Source organism: Bufo gargarizans, chromosome 4 (assembly GCF_014858855.1).
Source record: "Bufo gargarizans isolate SCDJY-AF-19 chromosome 4, ASM1485885v1, whole genome shotgun sequence".
In the NCBI taxonomy this organism is placed as follows: domain Eukaryota; kingdom Metazoa; phylum Chordata; class Amphibia; order Anura; family Bufonidae; genus Bufo; species Bufo gargarizans.
In genome coordinates this window covers 54117164-54143301 of record NC_058083.1, presented here as the reverse complement: position 1 = coordinate 54143301, position 26138 = coordinate 54117164, and the positions used below count along the sequence as shown (strand labels likewise).

Below are 26138 nucleotides of genomic sequence, written 5' to 3'. Positions count from 1 at the left end.
TATCTATGTAATGGGCTTGGTTCTGGTGCTGTATCTATGTAATGAGCTTGGTTCTGGTGCTGTATATATGTAATGAGCTTGGTTCTGGTGCTGTATCTATGTAATGGGCTTGGTTCTGGTGCTGTAGATATGTAATGGGCTTGGTTCTGGTGCTGTATCTATGTAATGGGCTTGGTTCTGGTGCTGTATCTATGTAATGGGCTTGGTTCTGGTGCTGTATCTATGTAATGGGCTTGGTTCTGGTGCTGTATCTATGTAATGGGCTTGGTTCTGGTGCTGTATCTATGTAATGGGCTTGGTTCTGGTGCTGTATTCATGTAATGGGCTTGGTTCTGGTGCTGTATTCATGTAATGGGCTTGGTTCTGGTGCTGCAGTGAGAAAGGCCGCCCCCATGACTCCAAAGAACAGAAAAAGCAGAAAGCTTTCAATATGTAAATTCCCTGTTTTCTGACTCTTTCCCTGTCACACCCGGCTCCGCTCCTCCTGCAGGCCGCACTGGTTACTCCTAGTTGTATTCCCCATTATAAGGTGAGGTGCAGTATACGGTAATAATATGTGTTGCTGTATGTGGAGCAGTAGATGTGATGGTCTGTTACTGACACTCTGCAGTGTGTTTTATAGGATGTGGAGCTCTGCTGTGGCATAGTGTGTTACCAGAGTATTGTGCACCCCAAAATTGTGACACATGATCACAGGGTCCACTGGAGGAGGCAACAAAGCGCTTCCTCAATTTCCTGCATATCACTCATCCATTCACCCAGCATTATCGTCTCCTGACAACACCTCCCCCACTGGCAGCAGTATTGTTCCCAGACCACCTATCCTCATCTCCCATGACAGCACTATTGTCCTCTGACAACCCCTCCTCCACTGGAAGCAGCATTGCCCCCATATGTCTCACCTGTCTTGTGGACTTGTAGGACAGGAGCCATAAAGATGGATTAGGAGGCAGAGAGCTTCTCTTGCAGTTCTTCTATATACTATCAGGAAATGAAGGACCTGCACCCCCCGATCCTCAGAACTAAACACCAAAAACCTTGAGCGTATCATGCAGTTTTGGAATGAAGTAAACGCACCAAAACGCATCAAAAAGCACAAAAAAAAAAAGCAATGTATGTACACAGTAACTGCACTGGCATAATAGTGAGTGCAGCTCTGGAGTATAATACAGGATGGAGCTCAGGATAAGTACAGGATAAGTAATGTATGTACACAGTGACTGCACCAGCAGAATAGTGAGTGCAGCTCTGGAGTATAATACAGGATGTAACTCAGGATCAGTACAGGATAAGTAATGTATGTACACAGTGACTGCACCAGCAGAATAGTGAGTGCAGCTCTGGAGTATAATACAGGATGTAACTCAGGATCAGTACAGGATAAGTAATGTAATGTATGTACACAGTTACTGCATCAGCAGAATAGTGAGTGCAGCTCTGGAGTATAATACAGGATGTAACTCAGGATCAGTACAAGATAAGTAATGTAATGTATGTACACAGTTACTGCATCAGCAGAATAGTGAGTGCAGCTCTGGAGTATGATACAGGATGTGACTCAGGATCAGTACAGGATAAGTAATGTAATGTATGTACACAGTGACTCCACCAGCAGAATAGTGAGTGCAGCTCTGGAGTATAATACAGGATGTAACTCAGGATCAGTACAGGATAAGTAATGTAATGTATGTACACAGTGACTGCACCAGCAGAATAGTGAGTGCAGCTCTGGAGTATAATACAGGATGTAACTCAGGATCAGTACAGGATAAGTAATGTATGTACACAGTGACTGCACCAGCAGAATAGTGAGTGCAGCTCTGGAGTATAATACAGGATGTAACTCAGGATCAGTACAGGATAAGTAATGTATGTACACAGTGACTGCACCAGCAGAATAGTGAGTGCAGCTCTGGAGTATAATACAGGATGTAACTCAGGATCAGTACAGGATAAGTAATGTTATGTATGTACACAGTGACTGCACCAGCAGAATAGTGAGTGCAGCTCTGGAGTATAATACAGGATGTAACTCAGGATCAGTACAGGATAAGTAATGTAATGTATGTACACAGTGACTGCACCAGCAGAATAGTGAGTGCAGCTCTGGAGTATAATACAGGATGTAACTCAGGATCAGTACAGGATAAGTAATGTATGTACACAGTGACTGCACCAGCAGAATAGTGAGTGCAGCTCTGGAGTATAATACAGGATGTAACTCAGGATCAGTACAGGATAAGTAATGTATGTACACAGTGACTGCACCAGCAGAATAGTGAGTGCAGCTCTGGAGTATAATACAGGATGTAACTCAGGATCAGTACAGGATAAGTAATGTAATGTATGTACACAGTGACTGCACCAGCAGAATAGTGAGTGCAGCTCTGGAGTATAATACAGGATGTAACTCAGGATCAGTACAGGATAAGTAATGTATGTACACAGTGACTGCACCAGCAGAATAGTGAGTGCAGCTCTGGAGTATAATACAGGATGTCACTCAGGATCAGTACAGGATAAGTAATGTAATGTATGTACACAGTGACTGCACCAGCAGAATAGAGAGTGCAGCTCTGGAGTATAATACAGGATGTGACTCAGGATCAGTACAGTCCCTTGGACCTTCTATGCGTTACACATACAGTCAGTGACTCTAGTGTATACATTGCACATGCGTAGTTGAGAGTATGAACACCTGCGCTCTCCGTCATTGGAACCCCGCCCCTTTTCTGCAGCCACGCCTATCAACTGACAGCCCCTCCCTCCCATTTGACAGCCACCGCTGTACAGTAGGTGACGTCACGCAGGTCACATGACCTCTCAGTACAGTAGCGGCCCCAACAACATGGCAGCTGTGGGCAAATAACCGCGGAACGACCCGGGGAGAACCGGACACAGCATGAGGGACGCGGCGCGGAGGAAGAGGAGGAGGAGGCGGCGGAAGAAGAAAGGCAGGACGTGGGCTGAGGCCGCCAGGACGGTAAGAGCCGGCAGGAGCCGCCACAGGTGTCTCGGGCCCGGGCACTGCCTGCTGTAAGGAAGAGAGCCCTGCCGGACACAAGGGGTTAATGCTGAGCCTGACCAGCAATGTGTATGGTGCTCGGCGGAACCCAGAGCTGTATGCAAGGTGCACAAAGGGTTAACCCTGATCCCAGAGCTGTATGCAAGGTGCACAAAGGGTTAACCCTGATCCCAGAGCTGTATGCAAGGTGCACAAAGGGTTAACCCTGATCCCAGAGCTGTTTACAAGGTGCACAAAGGGTTAACCCTGATCCCAGAGCTGTTTACAAGGTGCTCAAAGGGTTAACCCTGATCCCAGAGCTGTATGCAAGGTGCACAAAGGGTTAACCCTGATCCCAGAGCTGTATGCAAGGTGCACAAAGGGTTAACCCTGATCCCAGAGCTGTTTGCAAGGTGCACAAAGGGTTAACCCTGATCCCAGAGCTGTTTACAAGGTGCACAAAGGGTTAACCCTGATCCCAGAGCTGTTTACAAGGTGCTCAAAGGGTTAACCCTGATCCCAGAGCTGTATGCAAGGTGCACAAAGGGTTAACCCTGATCCCAGAGCTGTTTACAAGGTGCACAAAGGGTTAACCCTGATCCCAGAGCTGTTTACAAGGTGCACAAAGGGTTAACCCTGATCCCAGAGCTGTTTACAAGGTGCACAAAGGGTTAACCCTGATCCCAGAGCTGTTTACAAGGTGCACAAAGGGTTAATCCTGATCCCAGAGCTGTTTACAAGGTGCACAAAGGGTTAACCCTGATGCCAGAGCTGTTTACAAGACGCACAAAGGGGTTAGTAGTGATCTGAATGCTGCAGGCAACATACACAAAGGGTAAATAGTGATCCAAGCACCGTATACAAGATACTTAAAGAGTTAATGCTAATCCCAACTGTATGCAAAGCACATAAATGGTTATCTCTGATCCCAACTCTGTATTCAAGATGCAAAAAGGAATAATCCTCAACCTCGAGGGGTATACAGGGTGAATAAAGGGTTAATGCGGCTACAGGTGCAGAGTGGTAATTTAGAGATTTATGCAAGGTGTAGAAAGGGATAATCTGGAGCGTATACAGGGTGCAGAAGCGGTTAATATGGAGCCTGGCGGCGTATACAGGGTGCGGAAGCGGTTAATATGGAGCCTGGCGGCGTATACAGGGTGCGGAAGCGGTTAATATGGAGCCTGGCGGCGTATACAGGGTGCGGAAGCGGTTAATATGTAGCCTGGCGGCGTATACAGGGTGCGGAAGCGGTTAATATGGAGCCTGGCGGCGTATACAGGGTGCGGAAGGGGTTAATATGGAGCCTGGCGGCGTATACAGGGTGCGGAAGGGGTTAATATGGAGCCTGGCGGCGTATACAGGGTGCGGAAGGGGTTAATATGGAGCCTGGCGGCGTATACAGGGTGCGGAAGGGGTTAATATGGAGCCTGGCGGCGTATACAGGGTGCGGAAGGGGTTAATATGGAGCCTGGCGGCGTATACAGGGTGCGGAAGGGGTTAATATGGAGCCTGGCAGCATATACAGGGTGTGGAAGGAGTTAATATGGAGCCTGGCAGCGTATACAGGGTGTAGAAGGGGTTAATCTGCAGCCTGGCAGCGTATACAGGGTGTAGAAGGGGTTAATCTGCAGCCTGGCAGCGTATACAGGGTGTAGAAGGGGTTAATCTTGAGCCTGGCAGCGTATACAGGGTGTAGAAGGGGTTAATCTGCAGCCTGGCAGCGTATACAGGGTGTAGAAGGGGTTAATCTTGAGCCTGGCAGCGTATACAGGGTGTAGAAGGGGTTAATCTTGAGCCTGGCAGCGTATACAGGGTGTAGAAGGGGTTAATCTGGAGCCTGGCAGCGTATACAGGGTGTAGAAGGGGTTAATCTTGAGCCTGGCAGCGTATACAGGGTGTAGAAGCGGTTAATCTGCAGCGTATACAGGGTGCAGGAGGGGTTAGGATGAGAGTTTTGTTGAGGGTGACAGAACCCAGAAGGGGTTAATGCTGACAGGATTGGAGACTAGAAAGGGTTAATCTGCACATGGAGATAACAGGGAGGGGTATTTCAGCTGTATGACCGGGAATATAATGGGTTAACAGGATGTAGAGCTGGGCAGGTGACAGGTGCTGAAGGGAAGGGTTAAGGAGCGGTGAGGGGCAGATGCTTCCTGTTTACATCCTCTGCTTGCAGCCTGCCCTCTGGAGGCTGAATACTAATACTGCATGGAAACCATCAGCAAGCTGCTACTGATGGATCCGTCATTACCATGCTGTGATCAGTAACGTCCATCTGATGCCAGGTCCGGAGGCTTCCTGCAGAGCGTCGCACTGCCCGCAGCTTGTCCTCTCCCCATGATAAGTGATGTAACCTGATTCATCAGACTGGGCCGCGGCTTCCATCGCTTCGTGGTCTCCCATTCACCGATTATCGTTCCTTGGACCACATTTGGTAGGTACTGGTGACTGCCACATACTGGGAGCACTCCACCAAGCCGGACCCTCTGGAGATCCTCGGAGCCGGTCACCACAGTTTGGCCCTTGTCGCTCACGTCCTCCCGCTTGCTCATGTTTCCTGCTTCCAGCACATCTACCTCAAGACCTGACTATTTAAAGGGGTTTTATCATCTCAGACATTGCTAGCATATCGCTAGGACACGCCCACAACGTCAGAGAGGTGCCGCTCCCACCTCTGGGACCTGCACCTATCTCCAGAACAGGCTCCCAAAAGTGAAGGAGAGTGCGCTGCGCATGCGTGTGGTGCTCTCCATTCATTTATTTGGGAGTTCAGAAGATACTGAAATAATGAATGGAGAACACACTGCGCAAGCGCTGCCGCCGCTCCAGTCACCTCTATGGCCGCTCCAGTCACCTCTATGGCCGGCGCTCGGCTATTTTCGGAACTCCGATAGAAATGAATAGAGGGCGATGTGCATGCGCAGTACGCTCCCCGTCACTTTCCGGGCTCCCTCCGTTCTGGAGATAGGAGCAGGTCTCAGAGGTGGGAGCGCCACCTCTCTGAGACCACTACCCCCATCATTGGTATCACCACTAGGACGAGTGATTGGCCGCAGGGGGCACCTGGCGGGCGGGGGAGTGAACGGGTGAAGCCGGCCCTGCCTTTAAAACCATTATTTTCCTTACTGGAAGCCCCCTTTACAGGGCTGGAGACTCGGACAGATTGGCTGCCAGGATTAGACGGCTTTACAGGATTAGACTCTGCAGATGGAGGAGCGGTGATGGTGTCACATGTCACGTCTGGTTCGTGTCTCCTGGATATCTACACTGGTGCTCGAAAGTTTGTGAACCCTTCAGAATTTTCTATATTTCTGCCTAAATTTGACCTAAAACTACATCAGATTTTCACTCATGATTCCATGATCCCACCACCCCCGTGTCTCACAGATGGGATGAGGTTTCCATGATCCCACCACCACCGTGTCACTCAGATAGGATGAGGTTTCCATGATCCCACCACCACCGTGTCTCACAGATGGGATGAGGCTTCCATGATCCCACCACCACCGTGTCTCACAGATGGGATGAGGCTTCCATGATCCCACCACCACCGTGTGTCACAGATGGGATGAGGCTTCCATGATCCCACCACCACTGTATCTCACATATGGGATAAGGTTTCCATGATCCCACCACCACCGTGTCTCACAGATGGGATGAGGCTTCCATGATCCCACCACCACCGTGTGTCACAGATGGGATGAGGCTTCCATGATCCCACCACCACTGTATCTCACATATGGGATAAGGTTTCCATGATCCCACCACCACTGTGTCTCACAGATGGGATAAGGTTTCCATGATCCCACCACCACTGTGTCTCACAGATGGGATGAGGTTTCCATGATCCCACCACCGCCGTGTCTCAAAGATGGGATGAGGTTTCCATGATCCCACCACCACCGTTTCTCAAAGATGGGATGAAGTTTCCATGATCCCACCACCACCATATCTCACAGATGGAATGAGGTTTCTATGATCCCACCACCACCGTGTCTCACAAATGGGATGAGGTTTCCATGCTCCCACCACCACCGTGTCTCACAGATGGGATGAGTCTTCCATGATCCCACCACCACCGTGTCTCACAGATGGGATGAGGCTTCCATGATCCCACCACCACCGTGTCTCACAGATGTGATGAGGCTTCCATGATCCCACCACCACCGTGTCTCACAGATGGGATGAGGCTTCCATGATCCCACCACCACCGTGTCTCACAGATGGGATGAGGCTTCCATGATCCCACCACCACCGTGTCTCACAGATGGGATGAGGCTTCCATGATCCCACCACCACCGTGTCTCACAGATGGGATGAGGCTTCCATGATCCCACCACCACTGTGTCTCACAGATGGGATGAGGCTTCCATGATCCCACCACCACCTTGTCTCACAGATGGGATGAGGCTTCCATGATCCCACCACCACCACTGTGTCTCACAAATGGGATGAGGCTTCCATGATCCCACCACCACCGTGTCTCCCAGATGGGATAAGGTTTCCATGATCCCACCACCACCGTGTCTCACAGATGGGTTGAGGTGTCCATGATCCAACCACCACCGTGTCTCACAGATGGGATGAGGTTTTCCCTCCTCCAAACCTAATGCTTCTCATTTACACCAAGAAGTTTTATTTTGTTCCACAAAACATTGCTCTAATAGCAAACTGCAGATAGGCAGCAATGTTCTTTTTGGAGAGCAGCGGCTTTCTCCTTGCAGTCCTGATATGCACACCACTGTTGTTCAGGGTCCTCCTGATGGCTCATCAGCTAATGTGAGAAAGACATTTAGTTGCTTAGAGCTTACCGTGGGCAACTTTGTGACCTCAAGGAGTATTGTATTTTTTGCCCTTGACATGATCCTTGTTGGTCGACCACTCCTGAGGAGGGTATAATGGTCTTGAATTTCCTCCATTTGTACACAGTCTGTCTGACAGTGGATTGGTGGAGTCCAAACTCTTCAGAGATGATTTTGTAACCTTTTCCAGTCTGATGAGCATCAACAGCTCTTCTTCTGAGGTTTTCCACAAACGTGTTCCTTCAAATTATCTGCTAATCCTAAAGGTTCACATACTTTTGCCAGTCCCAGATGCGTGATATTGGATCATTTTCCTCAATAAACATTGACCATTTTTGACTTGGTTCTTTGATTTGGTTCTTTATGTACTTTTAGGACATGTGTGAGAATCTGATGTACAGTAGGTTTAGGTCAAATGTATGCAGAAAATTCTGAAGGGTTCACAAACTTTCAAGCACCACTGTATTTAAACACTTCACCACTCGATAACACCAAGAAGGCCACGATAACCCCTTCAGCACACAGTACCACCAGGGAGGCCGGGATAACCCCTTCAGCACACAGTACCACCGGGGAGGCCACGATAACCCCTTCATCACACAGTACCACTGGGGAGGCCACGATAACCCCTTCATCACACAGTACCACCGGGGAGGCCACAATAACCCCTTCATCACACAGTACCACCGGGGAGGCCACGATAACCCCTTCAGCACACAGTACCACTGGGGAGGCCACCGATAACCCCTTCATTACACAGTACCACTGGGGAGGCCACGATAACTCCTTTAGCAAACTACCACCGGGGAGGCCACAATAACCCCTTCATCACACAGTACCACCAAGAAGGCCACGATAACCCCTTCAGCACACAGTACCACCGGGGAGGCCACGATAACCCCTTCAGCACACAGTACCACTGGGGAGGCCACCGATAACCCCTTCAGCACACAGTACCACCGAGGAGGCCACCGATAACCCCTTCAGCACACAGTACCACCGGGGAGGCCACCGATATCCCCTTCAGCACACAGTACCACCGGGGAGGCCACCGATAACCCCTTCAGCACACAGTACCACCAGGGAGGCCACCGATAACCCCTTCAGCACACAGTACCACCAGGGAGGCCACCGATAACCCCTTCAGCACACAGTACCACCGGGGAGGCCACCGATAACCCCTTCAGCACATAGTACCACCGGGGAGGCCACCGATAACCCCTTCATCACACAGTACCACCGGGGAGGCCAGCGATAACCCCTTCATCACACAGTACCACCGGGGAGGCCACCGCTGGCCACTAAGCACCCAAGACAATCAGAAATCTCACAATTTTTGTCTTCCCCAGCTAACACAACCAGGGAGGTCACCACTAAAGGGATTTTCTGGGATTCATATATTGATGACCTAATCTCAGGATATGTCTTCAATATCAGACCGGTGAGGGTCCGACTCCCTGAACCCCCGCCGATCAGCTGTTTGAAGAGACCTCGGCATTCCGGTGAGCTCTGCAGCCTCTTCCTAGGCCAGAGATGTCAGGTTCATTGGTCTCATAGCCTATGTGCAGCTCAATCCCATTGAAGTGAATGGCCTGGGTTGTAATACCAAGCACAACCACTATGCACGGTACAGCACTGTGCTTGGTACGTTGTGGCCGGAGCTCTGCGTCCTCATACATCTGGTCGGCGGGGTGTTGGGACTTGGTGTTGGATTTTAGATATTGATGACCTGATCCTGAAAATAGTCTGTCAGTATTGAACTCCTGGAAAACCCCTTCAACCCCTTCCACAGCCAACACCTTCAGGGTTGTCACTAATAACCCCTAACCACCCAACACAACCAAGGAGGTCTCCATTAAACCCTTCAACATCCAACATCATTCCCTCACCACCCAGTATCACCAGGGATGTCACCATTAACTCCCTCACCACCCAGTATCACCAGGCATGTCACCATTAACTCCCTCACCACCCAGTATCACCAGGGATGTCACCATTAACTCCCTCACCACCCAGTATCACCAGGGATGTCACTATTAACTCCCTCACCACCCAGTACCACCAGGGATGTCACTATTAACTCCCGTACCACCAGGGATGTCACTATTAACTTCCTCACCACCCAGTATCACTAGGGATGCCATCTTCAACCCCTTCACTACCCAGCACCACCAGGGATGTCACCATTACCTCCCTCACCACCCAGTATCACCAGGGATGTCACCATTACCTCCCTCACCACCCAGTACCACCAGGGATGTCACCATTACCTCCCTCACCACCCAGTACCACCAGGGATGCTATCATTAACCCAGCACCAATAGAGATTCCATCGTTAACCTCTTCACTACCCAATACCTCCAACGGTGTCACAATTAATCCGTTCACTGCGCCATTCTACCATCCTGTACATAGACAAGGGACAGGACCCCCACCAAACCTAAGAACGGGAGTCCTGTTCCTCGTCTGAATGGAGCAGCAGGTGGAGCATGCCCCCCGGATGCACAGCGCTCGGCAATAGACCGATACATAATGTATGTTCTCAGTGACTTTAGTAGGTTCTACTTGTATGTAGAAAGGTGTCCATGCAGGGGTCTAATGACCTCTTTGTTCATTTCAAAAAAACTTTATTTACAGTATTGGCATGACGCTGGTTGTTATCGTTATGGGAGCAGCCGGCGGCCACTTACCCGGTGGTGTTATTCTTAGAGGCTGATGACTGATCCCGGCTCTCCTGACCTAATCCTGCCTGCAGATGAGAAATTCCCAAGACACCAGCTCCAGGGTTACAGCCAAACACAGCAGACGATTTATCCTGGAAGTCGCTGCCCCTGGGACCTACCCCGGCACGGGGCCCTCTGAGCAGTGGGGGCCAGTAATGAGTCCTCACCTCTTTGTTACACAGTCTATTCAGTTCTTAGCGTTGTCTGTTCCTGGGAAAGCTGGATGACAAGCAGTACTGCTCCCAAAGGAGCAGACTTCTGAATGACAAATATGCCCATTTGGGTAGGAATGCAGAATAGGGAGCGCAGCTCTGGAGTACAGATCAATACATTTCTAGGGGAACCCGTCACTCAGGACTTCAAGAAAGCTGGGTAGCTACCAATATGGCTCCCAACAGAGTTGTTTCCCAGCTCTCCGACACTCCTCAATGTCAGATGCAGAATAGTGAGCGCAGCTCTGAAGTACAGATCACTACATACTGTAGCTAGGGAAACTCGTCACTCAAGACTCCAGAAAAGCTTGGTGGCAACCAGTATTTTTCCCAACAGAGTTGTTTCCCAGCTTTCTGATACTCCTGAATGACAAAGCTGCCTCTTCAGGTAGGAACACAGAATAGTGAGCGCAGCTCTGGAGTACTGATCACTGCATAACGAGGGAAACTCGTCACTCAGGAAAGCTGGGTGTGGGAGCGACATGTCATGGCTACAGTTATAGCGCCACATGCTTCACCTGTCAGATGAACTATGATAAGGGTAAAATCTGGCACTGATCTTGAATAACGTAACGTTGTATACTCCAGTCACATCCAGAGCTGCAATCACAAATCTGCTCAGTGCCCGGTGGAGACTTTCTGACACATCCCTAAATGTATTCTCCTGGAGAGTGAGGGACTGATGTTTGTGAGTAAGGACTACATCTTCCACATTGCGGAACAGCAGAATCTGCAGTGCACAGCAGTGCCAGCAGGGGGCATAGTGCAATCCTAGACTGTGATTGCAGCTCTGCCTGTGACAGGAAATTATATCAACCTGTTGGAGCACATGCAGAGCTGATCTGTCAGAGGACACGCCCGATCAGCATGTTCACTTCCTCTGTTCCCCTCGGGGCGCTCACTGAGCACCATGTCCAGAGAGAAAGAAAAGCCAAATAAACCACCTGTGTCTTCATGAGGTCCCCGGGTGTCTCTGACAGCCTGGTACCAGACCCCGCCGCTAGATTAGAGGAGCAGGAGCTGTAATCCCGCACCGTAAATGTACGGCACTTGGTTGCCATTACTAACACTTCTCAGGTTAAGGACGTCAGCGGTATACTGATACTCTTCTCCTCAGACTGCTGACTGTTTCCATCCTCTACTCCTCTGCAGGTACTGGAGAAATACCACAACACACCCATGAGCCATAAAGAGATCCTGCAGGTGATCCAGCGAGAGGGGCTGAAAGAGATCAGGTCAGTCATTATCCTGGGTACACTGTGCTCCGCGTTCACCCTCGGTATGCGCCGTGCTCCGCGTTCACCCTCGGTATGCGCCGTGCTCCGCGTTCACCCTCGGTATGCGCCGTGCTCCGCGTTCACCCTCGGTATGCGCCGTGCTCCGCGTTCACCCTCGGTATGCGCCGTGCTCCGCGTTCACCCTCGGTATGCGCCGTGCTCCGCGTTCACCCTCGGTATGCGCCGTGCTCCGCGTTCACTCTCGGTATGCGCTGTGCTTGCTGTTGGTATACACTGTGCTCCGCGTTCACTCTCGGTATGCGCCGTGCTCCGCGTTCACTCTCGGTATGCGCCGTGCTCCGCGTTCACTCTCGGTATACACTCTCGCTGTCGGTATACGCTGTGCTCGCTGTCGGTATACATTGTGCTCCGTGTTCCCTGTCACTGGGCGCCGCGCTCCTTGTGCCACTAAATCAGCTTCTGTTTCATCACCTTCATCGTGTCCTGTATACCCACATGCGGTTAGAGTACAGAGCACTGCTTCCTGTAGTGCCATCACCCTCATCATCCCTGTATACTCCCCTGTGTACAGTGTGTATAACCGTCTTGTATTTTCCTCGGACCCTCCTCATATACCTGTGTCTTACAGCGGCACGTCGCCCCTGGCCTGCCTGAATGCCATGCTGCACACTAACTCCCGTGGTGATGAGGGCATGTTCTACAAGGTCCCGGGCAGGATGGGAGTCTACACGCTGAAGGTAAGTGCCCTGGGGACCTTCTGTATGGCATGTAGTGCAGGATGTTGTTATTGATGGTCTGTCCTCAGGATCGGCCATTACTATCAAATCGATGAGGGTCTAGTATCCAACACCCCCCTCTGATCAGCTATTTACTGGTAGCTTACATTACTTATCCTGTACTGATCTTGAGTTATAGCCTGCCTGTATTATACTCCAGAGCTGCACTCACTATTCTGCTGGCGCAGTCACTGTGTACATACATTACTTATCCTGTACTGATCTTGAGTTATAGCCTGCCTGTATTATACTCCAGAGCTGCACTCACTATTCTGCTGGCGCAGTCACTGTGTACATACATTACATTACTTATCCTGTACTGATCCCGAGTTACATCCTATATTATACTCCAGAGCTGCACTCACTATTCTGCTGGTGGAATCTATTTGTACATACATTACATTACTTATCCTGTACTGATCCTGAGCTATATCCTGTATTATACTGCAGAGCTGCACTCACTATTTTGCTGGTGCAGTCACTGTGTACATACATTACTTATCCTGTACTGATCCTTAGTTACATCCTGTATTATACTCCAGAGCCGCACTCACTATTCTGCTGGTGCAGTCACTGTGTACATACATTACTTATCCTGTACTGATCCTTAGTTACATCCTGTATTATACTCCAGAGCCGCACTCACTATTCTGCTGGTGCAGTCACTGTGTACATACATTGCATTACTTATCCTGTACTGATCCTGAGTTACATCCTGTATTATACTCCAGAGCTGCACTCACTATTCTGCTGGTGCAGTCACTGTGTACATACATTACATTACTTATCCTGTACTGATCCTGAGTTACATCCTGTATTATACTCCAGAGCTGCACTCACTATTCTGCTGGTGCAGTCCCTGTTTACATACATTACTTATCCTGTACTGATCCTGAGTTACATCCTGTATTATACTCCAGAGCTGCACTCACTATTCTGCTGGTGCAGTCACTGTGTACATACATTACATTACTTATCCTGTACTGATCCTGAGTTACATCCTGTATTATACTCCAGAGCTGCACTCACTATTCTGCTGGCCGCCTTGTCTCAGGGTCTCCTCCTTGTATTACAGAAGGACGTGGCGGACATGGTGAAGGATCTCTCGGACTGCTCAGAAGACAGCAATGAAGCTCAGTCCGATTCTCAGAGCTCAGAGAGCAGCTGCTCGACCAGCAGCACCAGCGCGATCAGTAACAAGGAGCCGAGGAGGAGCTGCTGGAAGAGGAAAGGTAAGGAGCCTCCACTGCTGCTCCTCCAGCCTGGAGCTCGCACAGCTGCTTGGCTTGTTACAGTGTCTCAGCGCAGGTGGTATCTGTCAGCCTGGAGATTTGAGCTGCTGCTGTGCCTGCACTGATACACTGTAACAGAGCAGCTGTGAAGGCGGTCAGTGCAGTGCCCACCTCACCTCTGCGCTGGCAGCAGCGTCTGTGCAGATGACATCAGCGAGCGATGCACGTACGTGTGACAAACAGGAAACAGATCTGTACAAACCACTTCCTTATAAGAGCGAAAAGATTCAACGTATATTCAAAAAACGAGAACCCCGAGAGCACAGCCAGCGCCCCCCCCCATATTACCGCAGACTGTGCCGCCATATCTGCCGGGCACCAGCAGCACAGAGGATGGACAGAGGTCAGCAGCGAGGTCAGTGACATCTCCAGCCCCACACTGCTGCATCCTGCTGGCTCTGCAGCACCCAGCCCTGCTAGGTCGCCCGCCTCATCATGTATAGTGCGGTATTATGGGCTGTGTAACATATCACTAAACTCCACTACTACCGCACTATCTGCTCTAAAGTCTCCTCCTGAAGAGATGATGGGAGTGTTCACAGCCACAGGAAGAGCACTCCCATCATCCACACTGTGTTATATATATGTGATGTGTGTGTACACAGCACACTTACATGTATACCGTGCACCAAGCCGGTGTGATTGGTTTTTGTGCAATGTGTAGTTTTGGATTATTCATGTGTGTGTTGTGTCTGTATAGATAGATGTGTGTTGTGTCTGTATAGATGTGTGTGTGTTGTGTCTGTATAGATGTGTGTGTGTTGTGTCTGTATAGATGTGTGTGTGTTGTGTCTGTATAGATGTGTGTGTGTTGTGTCTGTATAGATGTGTGTGTGTTGTGTCTGTATAGATGTGTGTGTGTTGTGTCTGTATAGATGTGTGTGTGTTGTGTCTGTATAGATGTGTGTGTGTTGTGTCTGTATAGATGTGTGTGTGTTGTGTCTGTATAGATGTGTGTGTGTGTGTGTGTGTTGTGTCTGTATAGATGTGTGTGTGTGTGTGTTGTGTCTGTATAGATGTGTGTGTGTGTGTTGTGTCTGTATAGATGTGTGTGTGTGTGTTGTGTCTGTATAGATGTGTGTGTGTGTGTGTTGTGTCTGTATAGATGTGTGTGTGTGTGTGTTGTGTCTGTATAGATGTGTGTGTGTGTTGTGTCTGTATAGATGTGTGTGTGTGTGTGTGTACTGTCTGTATAGATGTGTGTGTGTGTGTGTGTGTGTGTACTGTGTATTCAGCTGTGTATAGTCTTTGTAGTATAGAGTTTCTTGCTGATCTTTTCTGTATTGTGTGTATTACATCTGTGTGTCGCCATACCAGTGTGTGTGCTGTGAGTGTCTTCACAGCGGTGTGTGCATTATGTGCAGTCATTCTGTAGCAGTACCTTTCTGTATTGTGTGTGCTTAATACATGTTGTGTATGTGTTCATAGCTGTGTGTTGTGTGTCTGTATATTACACTCTGTACTAATGTAGATATCACTGTGCAGGATGTTATGGTTTATGGCGCAGTATGACAGTATTATAGTATTTCATCATGTGTTCTAGTTTTTTTAATGGTATATTGGAGCGATCAGACAGCCTGCGATGGACCGTACCCAGTGCATGATATTTGTTGCACGTGTGTAGAAAGCACGCTTCTCGGGCGAAAAAATACATTAAAAAATAAGTAATGTATGTACACAGTGACTGCACCAGCAGAATAGTGAGTGCAGCTCTGGAGTATAATACAGGATGTAATTCAGTATCAGTACAGGATAAGTAATCTATGTACACAGTGACGCCACCAGCAGAATAGTGAGTGCAGCTCTGGAGTATAATACAGGATGTAACTCAGGATCAGTACAGGATAAGTAATGTAATGTATGTACACAGTGACTCCACCAGCAGAACAGTGAGTGCAGCTCTGGAGTATAATACAGGATGTAACTCAGGATCAGTACAGGATAAGTAATGTATGTACACAGTGACTGCACCAGCAGAATAGTGAGTGCAGCTCTGGGGTATAATACAGGATGTAACTCAGGATCAGTACAGGATAAGTAATGTATGTACACAGTGACTGCACCAGCAGAATAGTGAGTGCAGCTCTGGGGTATAATACAGGATGTAACTCAGGATCAGTACAGGATAAGTAATGTATGTACACAGTGACTGCACCAGCAGAACAGTGAGTGCAGCTCTGGAGTATAATACAGGATGTAACTCAGCATCAGTACAGGATAAGTAATGTATGTACACAGTGACTGCACCAGCAGAATAGTGAGTGCAGCTCTGGAGTATAATACAGGATGTAACTCAGCATCAGTACAGGATAAGTAATGTATGTACACAGTGACTGCACCAGCAGAATAGTGAGTGCAGCTCTGGAGTATAATACATGATGTAACTGAGGATCAGTACAGGATAAGTAATGTATGTACACAGTGACTGCACCAGCAGAATAGTGAGTGCAGCTCTGGAGTATAATACAGGATGTAACTCAGTATCAGTACAGGATAAGTAATGTATGTACACAGTGACTCCACCAGCAGAATAGTGAGTGCAGCTCTGGAGTATAATACATGATGTAACTCAGGATCAGTACAGGATAAGTAATGTATGTACACAGTGACTCCACCAGCAGAATAGTGAGTGCAGCTCTGGAGTATAATACAGGATGTAACTCAGGATCAGTACAGGATAAGTAATGTATGTACACAGTGACTCCACCAGCAGAATAGTGAGTGCAGCTCTGGAGTATAATACAGGATGTAACTCAGGATCAGTACAGGATAAGTAATGTAATGTATGTACACAGTGACTGCACCAGCAGAATAGTGAGTGCAGCTCTGGAGTATAATACAGGATGTAACTCAGGATCAGTACAGGATAAGTAATGTATGTACACAGTGACTGCACCAGCAGAATAGTGAGTGCAGCTCTGGAGTATAATACAGGATGTAACTCAGTATCAGTACAGGATAAGTAATGTATGTACACAGTGACTCCACCAGCAGAATAGTGAGTGCAGCTCTGGAGTATAATACATGATGTAACTCAGGATCAGTACAGGATAAGTAATGTATGTACACAGTGACTCCACCAGCAGAATAGTGAGTGCAGCTCTGGAGTATAATACAGGATGTAACTCAGGATCAGTACAGGATAAGTAATGTATGTACACAGTGACTCCACCAGCAGAATAGTGAGTGCAGCTCTGGAGTATAATACAGGATGTAACTCAGGATCAGTACAGGATAAGTAATGTAATGTATGTACACAGTGACTGCACCAGCAGAATAGTGAGTGCAGCTCTGGAGTATAATACAGGATGTAACTCAGGATCAGTACAGGATAAGTAATGTATGTACACAGTGACTGCACCAGCAGAATAGTGAGTGCAGCTCTGGAGTATAATACAGGATGTAACTCAGTATCAGTACAGGATAAGTAATGTATGTACACAGTGACTCCACCAGCAGAATAGTGAGTGCAGCTCTGGAGTATAATACATGATGTAACTCAGGATCAGTACAGGATAAGTAATGTATGTACACAGTGACTCCACCAGCAGAATAGTGAGTGCAGCTCTGGAGTATAATACAGGATGTAACTCAGGATCAGTACAGGATAAGTAATGTATGTACAATAGTTGCACCAGGTATCCAAATTTCGATATTTATTCAATACTTTTTCACCCAGTTTGATACAATACCGGGATTTGCATTTTAATATACAGTCCTGATCAAAAGTTTAAGACCACTTGAAAAATGGCAAAAAATCATATTACATTATCATATTGTTGGATCTAAACAAGGTTCCAAGTAGAGCTTCAACATGCAACAAGAAGAGATGGGAGTGAGACAGAACATTTTTTGAGCATTCAATTAATTGAAAATAATGATTAAACTGAAACAGGCTGTTTTTCAGCTGATCCCAATTTTAGGACCACATGCCTTTAAAAGGCCAAATCTGTGCAAAGATGTGGATTCATTGTCACTTTCTGTCAGGTAGTCACACATTGTGATGGCAAAGGCAAAAAAACTCTCCCTTTTTGAACGTGGTCGGGTTGTTGAACTGCACAAGCAGGGTCTCTCACAGCGCGCCATCGCTGCTGAGGTGGGACGCAGGAAGACAGTCATTTGGAATTTCTTAAATGATCCTGAGGGTTATGGAACAAAAAAGTCAAGTGGAAGACCCCAAAAAAATTTCACCAGTACTGAGCCGGAGGATCCAATTGGCTGTCCGTCAAGACACTGGACGATCCTCGACCCAAATTAAGGCCCTTACTGGTGCTGACTGCAGCCCCATAACCATCAGACGGCATCTGAGACTGAAGGGCTTCAAAAACAAAAAACTTCTTCAAAGACCTCGTCTCCTTGAACGCCACAGAACTGCTCGTTTGGACTTTGCAAGAGAGCACCAAACATGGGACATTCAAAGGTGGAAGAAAGTTTTATTCTCTGATGAGAAAAAATGTAACCTTGATGGTCCTGATGGTTTCCAACGTTACTGGCATGACAAGCAGATCCCACCTGAGATGTTTTCTACGCGCCACAGTGGATAGGGCGCCATAATGGTCTGGGGTGCTTTTACCTTCAGTGGAACAATGGAGTTCAGGAAGTGCAGGGGCGTCAAACGGCCGCTGGCTATGTCCAGATGTTGCAGAGCATTCCTCATGGCTGAGGGCCCTCGTCTGTGTGGTAACGACTGGGTTTTTCAACAGGACAACACTACAGTACACAATGCCCGCAGGACAAGGGACTTCTTCCAAGAGAATAACATCACTCTTTTGGCCCATCCTGCGTGTTCCCCTGATCTAAATCCAATTGAGAACCTTTGGGGATGGATGGCAAGGGAAGTTTACAAAAATGGACAACAGTTCCAGACAGTAGATGGCCTTCGTGCGGCCGTCTTCACCACTTGGAGAAATGTTCCCACTCACCTCATGGAAACGCTTGCATCGAGCATGCCGAAACAATAACGGCGGAGCTACTCATTACTGGGTTCATGTTTGGAAGTTGGATTTCTGTTTTGGGGGGGTTTAGTTTTTTTTTGGAGGTGTGGTCCTAAAATTTTGATCAGCTGAAAAACAGCCTGTTTCAGTTTATTCGTTGTTTTCATTAAATTGAATGCTCAAAAAATGTTTTGTCTCACTCCCATTTCTTCTTGTTGCATGTTGAAGCTCTACTTGGAACCTTGTTGAGATCCAGCCATGCTAAATAGGATTTTTTTGCCATTTTTCAAGTGGTCTTAAACTTTTGATCAGGACTGTATGTACACAATAAAATGCAGTGCGTGAACGAGGCCTTGCTTATGAGATACATGTCATGTTATGCGGAGAATATGTAAGCGTTGTCCTTGTGGATATGGACCTGCACATGTACAGCTTCCATTCTCCTGCAGAGCCTGACGTCTGGGTCTTAACACTGGATCTCTGAGGTATTTTGAGCCTCTGACATCACAGATTTACTGGGCGCCGGCGTTACATACTATATATAGTCCCAGGAGCAGCGGACGGCAAGCACCGCGTGTTTCATTCATAGCGCGACCGCATACATTCCTGGAAATGAGCTATCTAGATAGAAAGTACCAGGGACCCCATGTGTGGCCAATAGTCTGATCTGCCTGGTGAGAGGTCTGTATTCTGTATGAAGATTTACTGAGTGCGCGGTATGAGGGACCAAGAGGTGTTGTCATAGCCTCATATCCAGCTACCTATGGGTAAGGTCTACCGCAGGTATAGTACACAACTATAGTGCCAGTGTCACACACTGTTCCTCAAATTCCACATAGCAGACAGTATTATAGTATATTCCTGCACATAGGAGGCAGTATTATAGTAGTAATATTCTTGTACATAGGAGCAGTATTATAGTGGTTATATTCTTGTACATAGGAGGCAGTATTATAGTAGTTATATCCTTGTACATAGGAGGCAGTATTATAGTAGTTATATTCTTGTACATAGGAGCAGTATTATAGTGGTTATATTCTTGTACATAGGAGCAGTATTATAGTGGTTATATTCTTGTACATAGGAGGAGTATTATAGTAGGTATATTCTTGTACATAGGAGCAGTATTATAGTAGTTATATTCTTGTACATAGGAGCAGTATTATAGTAATTATATTCTTGTACATTGGAGCAGTATCATAGTAGTTATATTCTTGTACATAGGAGCAGTATTATAGTAGTTATATTCTTGTACATAAGAGCAGTATTATAGTAGTTATATTCTTGTATATAGGAGCAGTATTATAGTAGTTATATTCTTGTACATAGGAGCAGTATTATAGTAGTTATATTCTTGTACATAGGAGGCAGTATTATAGGAGTTATATTCTTGTACATAGCAGACAGTATTATAGTAGTTATATTCTTGTACATAGGAGGCAGTATTATAGTAGTTATATTCTTGTATATAGGAGGCAGTATTATAGTAGTTATATTCTTGTACATAGGAGGCAGTATTATAGTAGTTATATTCTTGTACATTGGAGCAGTATTATAGTAGTTATATTCTTGTACATAGGAGCAGTATTATAGTAGTTATATTCTTGTACATAGGAGCAGTATTATAGTAGTTATATTCTTGTACATAGGAGGCAGTATTATAGTAGTCATATTCCTGTACATAGGAGGCAATTTTTATTAGTATAAACAAACATAACAATATATTCAATCTGAATGAACAGAAACAATGGTCATTTACCAGAAATCGTACATATCCAACGGTATAAATAATAATGATAATAATTTTAAAGAGGACCTTTCACTAGAATAAAACTTCTAAACTAACTACACAGACATGTAGAGCGGCGCCCAGGGACCCCACCTGCACTTACTGTTATCCCCGGGCGCCGCTCCTTTCTCCCGGTATAGCCTCTGGTATCTTCACAGTTAGGCTCCACCCAGGGGAACCTGCCGGCGCCTCCCTCTCCCATGCTGCAGCGCTGGCCAATCGCAGCGCTCCGCTCATAGCCTGAGAGGCTTTTTTTTCTCTCAGGCTATAAGCTGAGCGCTGCGATTGGCCATTTCTACAGCATGGGAGAATGAGACAACGGCAGGTTCCCCTGGGTGGAGCCTAACTATGAAGATACCGGAGGCTATACCGGGAGAACGGAGCGGCGCCCAGGGATAACATTAAGTGCAGGGGGGTCCCTGGGCGCCGCTCTACATGTCTGTATATAGTTAGTTTAGATTTTTTATTCCACTGAAAGGTCCTCTTTAACTTAACAGTAGTCCATTGCTATTAAAGGGAAAGAAAGTTAATAAATGAGTAATAAACACAACAGATAAGTCCGCCTCCACCATACAGATGTAGCAGGGGTAACACACACATTCTTAACTCAAATTTCTTAACTCAACGCATTCTCTTGAAACAAAAGCCATTGAAAAGCAATTGCTTAACGCATTTAGTGTAGATAACATGTCTCCTAAAGCATGTGTGTTAACCCTGCCACATCCACCAGATGTACATTCCTCCATAACACCCTGTTTCTCTCCTTTTTCCTACATTCTAAGCTCTTTATCCACCTCAGCTCTGACAGGATCAGGGTCACCGCTTGCCTGCGATGGAACGGCTCGCTATGTACGGACACTTTCGTTCTAGTATGCCAGTGGTAGTATTTAATGACTGATATAATCGGGTACATGGTCCTCCGGTCAATGTCAGGTATACTGGCTGGTACCCCATAGATGATGTCTGGGTATGTAAGACGCCGCAGTCTGGGGATCCCTAACCTGGAGGATACTTCCTGCCATATTTTCTGCCCTTCCTCGCACTCAGATATAAAATGTGCCATAGTCTCCTCCTGTTGACATCCTAAGGGACACTTACGCTCTGAGACACTCAGATGTTTTAGATTCCCCTTAACATAAAGCTTTCCCTGCAAGGACAGCCAGGCTATGTCAAAAATTTTGCAGGGAGCCTGACTCCATTAGGAAACCTCAGACTTTCTTCTAAGGTTACTGTTGTACAGTCTTTTAATGCGGGCTGTATATAAAAGAAAGTCCTACATATGGTCAGGTACAGCTCTTTCCTGGTCTTACTCTCAATACACACTTTATCAATCCGCCAGTTTCTCAAGCACCGGAGACCATAGTTCAGGTACTGGGGGAGGAAGCCACGAGTAAACCGACCCCTCTTGAGACTGCGGCCTCGCACCCAAGACTCTGCAAAAGGCAATATCCAGTCCCTGACACTGTTCGCCCACAGGGAGCTGTTCTCTGAGTCCAGACTACCAAAATTGACTTTTAGGAACAAGGAGTCAAAGAACACCCTTGGATTTAACATATCCAGCCCACCCTCTCTCCTCTGTAGGTAGGTGATCCCTCTTTTTACTGGGTTCAACTTGTTCCCCCCAAAAAGCTGGAAGAACAGGCTAAAGAGCCTAGCCGAGAAAGATTCTGGCAAAGGAAAACTGACAGACACATATAAGGGTCCTTTCACACTTGCGTTTTGCTTTTCCGGCACTGAGTTCCGTCCTAGGGGCTCTATACCGGAAAAGAACCGGTCTTTTTTTTCCCCCATGCATTCTGAATGCATCAGGATGTCTTCAGTTCAGTCTTTTTGACTTTTCAGGACAGAGATAATATCGCAGCATGCTACCGTTTTATCTCAGTCAAAAATTCCGGAACACTTGCCGGAATGCCGGTTCCAGCATTGGTTTACATTGAAATGTATTAGTGCCGGATCCGGCATTAAAAATACTGCAATGACAGATCTGTTCTTGCAATCCATTTGTGAGACGATCCGCATCGGGATCCATCTACCAATGCTGTCCGTTTGCATGCAGATTGCCGGATCACTCTGCCGCAAGTGTGAAAGTACCCTAAGACAGGAACCAGGTAAGTCTTTAACATAGTGACCCTTTCTCTATAGGTCAGCCTCCAGTTCTTCCATCGCTGAACCTTCCGGCTTCCAACTTCTCCTCCCAATTTATTCTGGCGTTATCATCCCTCCCGAATTTAACCCCTAAGATCTTAATATAGGTGGAGGCTTTTGCGAATTGTGGCAGATCAAAGTCTGGAACAGAACCCAGTGTCCAGAAAGCTTGACTCTTCTCAAGGTTCACTAGAGACCCTGAGGCCTCCGAGTATCTTCTGATGGCTGCAGACAACATCTGCATCTCACGAGGTTCAGATATCACCACAGTCACATCATCCGCATAGGCAACAACACTCAGAGGCAAGCAGTGGGGGACCCCCCCCCCCCCAAACACATACAGCAGTGTACAGCAACCCCGCATCAACCCTGAACGTGTCACCCTGCCAACCATTAACCAGAGGAAAGCGCTCTGCCTCTCTATACAAGGTTTTCAGCCAATTAATAAATTGTCCCGGAATACCGTACTTTAACAAAGTGGCCCATAGATACTCAGTCTACTTTGTCAAAGGTTTTAGCCTGGTCAATAGTGATGGACGAACATCGGCCGGGACGTTCGCGATCAAATGTTCGCGGACCGCGCGTTTGCGGTGGGCCCCATTCACTTTAATCGCAGGCGAACCTGAAAAACCTTCAGGTCATATTTGCAGCCACCAAATACTTACTAGAAGTGCACAAATAGTCCCACAACATGGACAGTGACATAGCAGAGGGGGGTCAATGGAAAAATTCCCACAAAAAATATGTATTTTAATCAGGGGCCATTTTTATGCGTCTTAAAGGGAAACTTAAAAATGTGCCCTGCTGGAGCCTAGAAAATTTATATTTTAGGCCACGGAAGTACGGGCCCCTAAAAGCAGGGCACAGCACTTGTTTTGCTGTGGATGGAAATTCCTCTGCCAGCGCCCGCAGCAGCAGAATGCAGCATCTCTCACAGCAAGGCCTAAAAATGCTGCATTCTGACAGGGAGTCTAAGTACGTTGCCACCCAGTACTGGTCCTTGCCCTTTATGCTTTTTATATGGGGGTCCCTCTTAAAACACTGGAGCATGAAGGCCCCCCTTTGCACTAAATTGGAAGCAGTGGAGCACCCTGCCTCCTGCTCATCGCCCAGGAGAATGTCCCCCCCCCCCCCCCCAGCTACGGACAACACCAGGGATCTCCGAAAAGTTTAAAGTCCCCCTCAAAGCCTGCTCTTCTTGCTCCTCCTCCTCCCCCCAGCCAGCATCCTCCTCTGAATCCTCTTCAGACCTCCATCTGAGACAAGTCAGAAGGAAAGCCCCCCCTGGGAATTCATTCAGCATTGCGACTTCCTCATCTTCCAGCTCCTGCACCTTGATGGCTTGATCAGCGACACGACGCAATGCACGCTCCAGAAAGAAGGCGTAAGGTATGATGTCACTGATGGTGCCCTGGCTGCGACTGACCAGTTTGGTGATCTCATCAAATGGCGGCAGAAGTCTGCATGTGTCGCGCATGAGCAGCCACTGGCGCGGTGAAAAGAAAACAAGCTCCCCAGAACCTGTCCCGCTGCAGAGTTTGTACAGGTAGTCGTTAATGGCACGTTTCTGCTGGAGAAGCTTATCAAGCCTATACAAGGTGGAGTTCCAGTGCGTCGGGCAGTCACAAATCAGACGTCTGACGGAGGTGTCGCCGCTGAATGTCAGCAAGGCGAGCCATGGCCGTGTAAGATCTTTTAAAATGGCCAGAGATTTTCCTGGCCTGCCGCAAGACATCTTGGACCCGGGGGTATTTGGTAACCAAACGCTGCACAACTAAGTTCAGGACGTGTGCCATGCACGGCACATGTGTCATTTTGCCCTGTTTCAGCGTGCTCAGCAGATTGGCACCGTTGTCGCACACCACTTTACCAACTGTCAAATTGAGCGGGGTTAGCCACTGATCGGCCTGTGACCGCAGAGCCGAAAGCAGTGCAGGACCGGTGTGGCTCTTGGCTTCCAGGCACAACATCCGCATCACAGCATGACAACGTCTCACGTGGAACGTTGAATAGGTTCTGGGGAGCTTGGGGGATGCAGCAGAAGAGGTGGTAGCAATGGAAAAGGAGGATGGAGTAGGAGGAGGAGAAGAAGAGGCAGGCCTGCATGCAATCCGTGGCGGTAACACCAAATCCACACGGGTGCCACGGGTTACATGCTTGACGGCCGGCAGAAGGTTCACCCAGTGGGCAGTAAAAGTTATGTACCTTCCCTGCCCGTGTTTGCTAGACCACATGTCTGTGGTCAGATGTATCTTGGCACCGACCCTGTGTGCCAGAGATATATTCAATTGCCGCTAAACGTGGCCATATAGCTCAGGGATGCCCTTCTGGGAGAAATATTTCCTTCCGGGGACCTTCCGTTGCGGTGTGCCAATGGCCAAAAATTTTCTAAATGCCTCTGATTCCACCAGTTTATATAGCAGTAGTTGGCAGGCTAGCAGTTCCGACAAGCCAGCGGTCAGCCATTGGGCAAGAGGGTTATCCGGCATCATCAACTTTTTACGCTCGAACATTTGGGCCACGGAAGCCTGTCTTCTGCCAGATGAACCCGACGACGGCACGGTGGATGGTGGAGTGGAGGACAAATGGGAGGAGAAGGAGAAGAGGCAGGACGTGGAGCGCCGGGAGCGTGGCTTTGTGGGTTCTGACGGCGTTGCTCCCACTGGGCTCAGTGATGGGAGGCCAGGTGCCTTCTTAAGGCGGTCGTACCTAGGTGAGTGTTGGTCTTACCGCAACTTATGCATTGACAGCACAGGCTGCAGATGGCAACACTATTGTCAGCAGCTGACACGTTAAAAAAAGCCCACACTGCGGAGCCATGTGCCGGCGTCCTGGGAACGCAAGATGTGACCGTGCATGGTGGATGGCTCGCACCAGATACATTTGCAGTCTGCTTTTTGCCTCCTGTGTACTGCAAGTTCTGACTGCTTCTCCTCCCTATCCTCCGTCTCCTCCTCTGAACTCTCCTCCTCTTCCTCTCTTGTGGGCACCCACGTGACATTGTCCCATCATCATTGTCCCCTTCACCACCACTGACATTAGAGATCTCGGAGTAGGCAGCAACAGCGGGTGGTGGCTGTTGCTACCGCCTCTTCCTCATCCGATGCCAAGAATGGCTGTGCATCGGTAAGGTCTGGGAATGGATGGGAAAATAATTCCTCTGACTCGAGTAGAGGGGCTATGGTGGTGTCTTTGGGGGTGCACACAGCAGAGAGTGAGG

At 48.0% G+C, this 26138-nt stretch overlaps 1 protein-coding gene across 3 annotated transcripts in view; it reads left to right on the top strand.

Moving 5' to 3' along the window:
- The first annotated feature begins 2815 nt into the window (after positions 1–2815).
- The window catches only part of ASXL2 (ASXL transcriptional regulator 2), a 55896-nt gene continuing 32573 nt past the window's right edge, over positions 2816–26138 (top strand). Inside the window, exons 1-4 of one of the 3 annotated variants that reach the window (XM_044288815.1) lie at positions 2816–2983; positions 11897–11979; positions 12611–12719; positions 13834–13990. In XM_044288815.1, the coding sequence (XP_044144750.1) occupies positions 2903–2983; positions 11897–11979; positions 12611–12719; positions 13834–13990 (430 nt within the window). In that variant the 5' untranslated portion in view covers positions 2816–2902. Of the gene's footprint in view, positions 2984–11896; positions 11980–12610; positions 12720–13833; positions 13991–14288; positions 14406–19615; positions 19752–26138 lie in introns of those variants that run through there. The other 2 variants (XM_044288816.1, XM_044288817.1) reach the window with 2 other exon arrangements.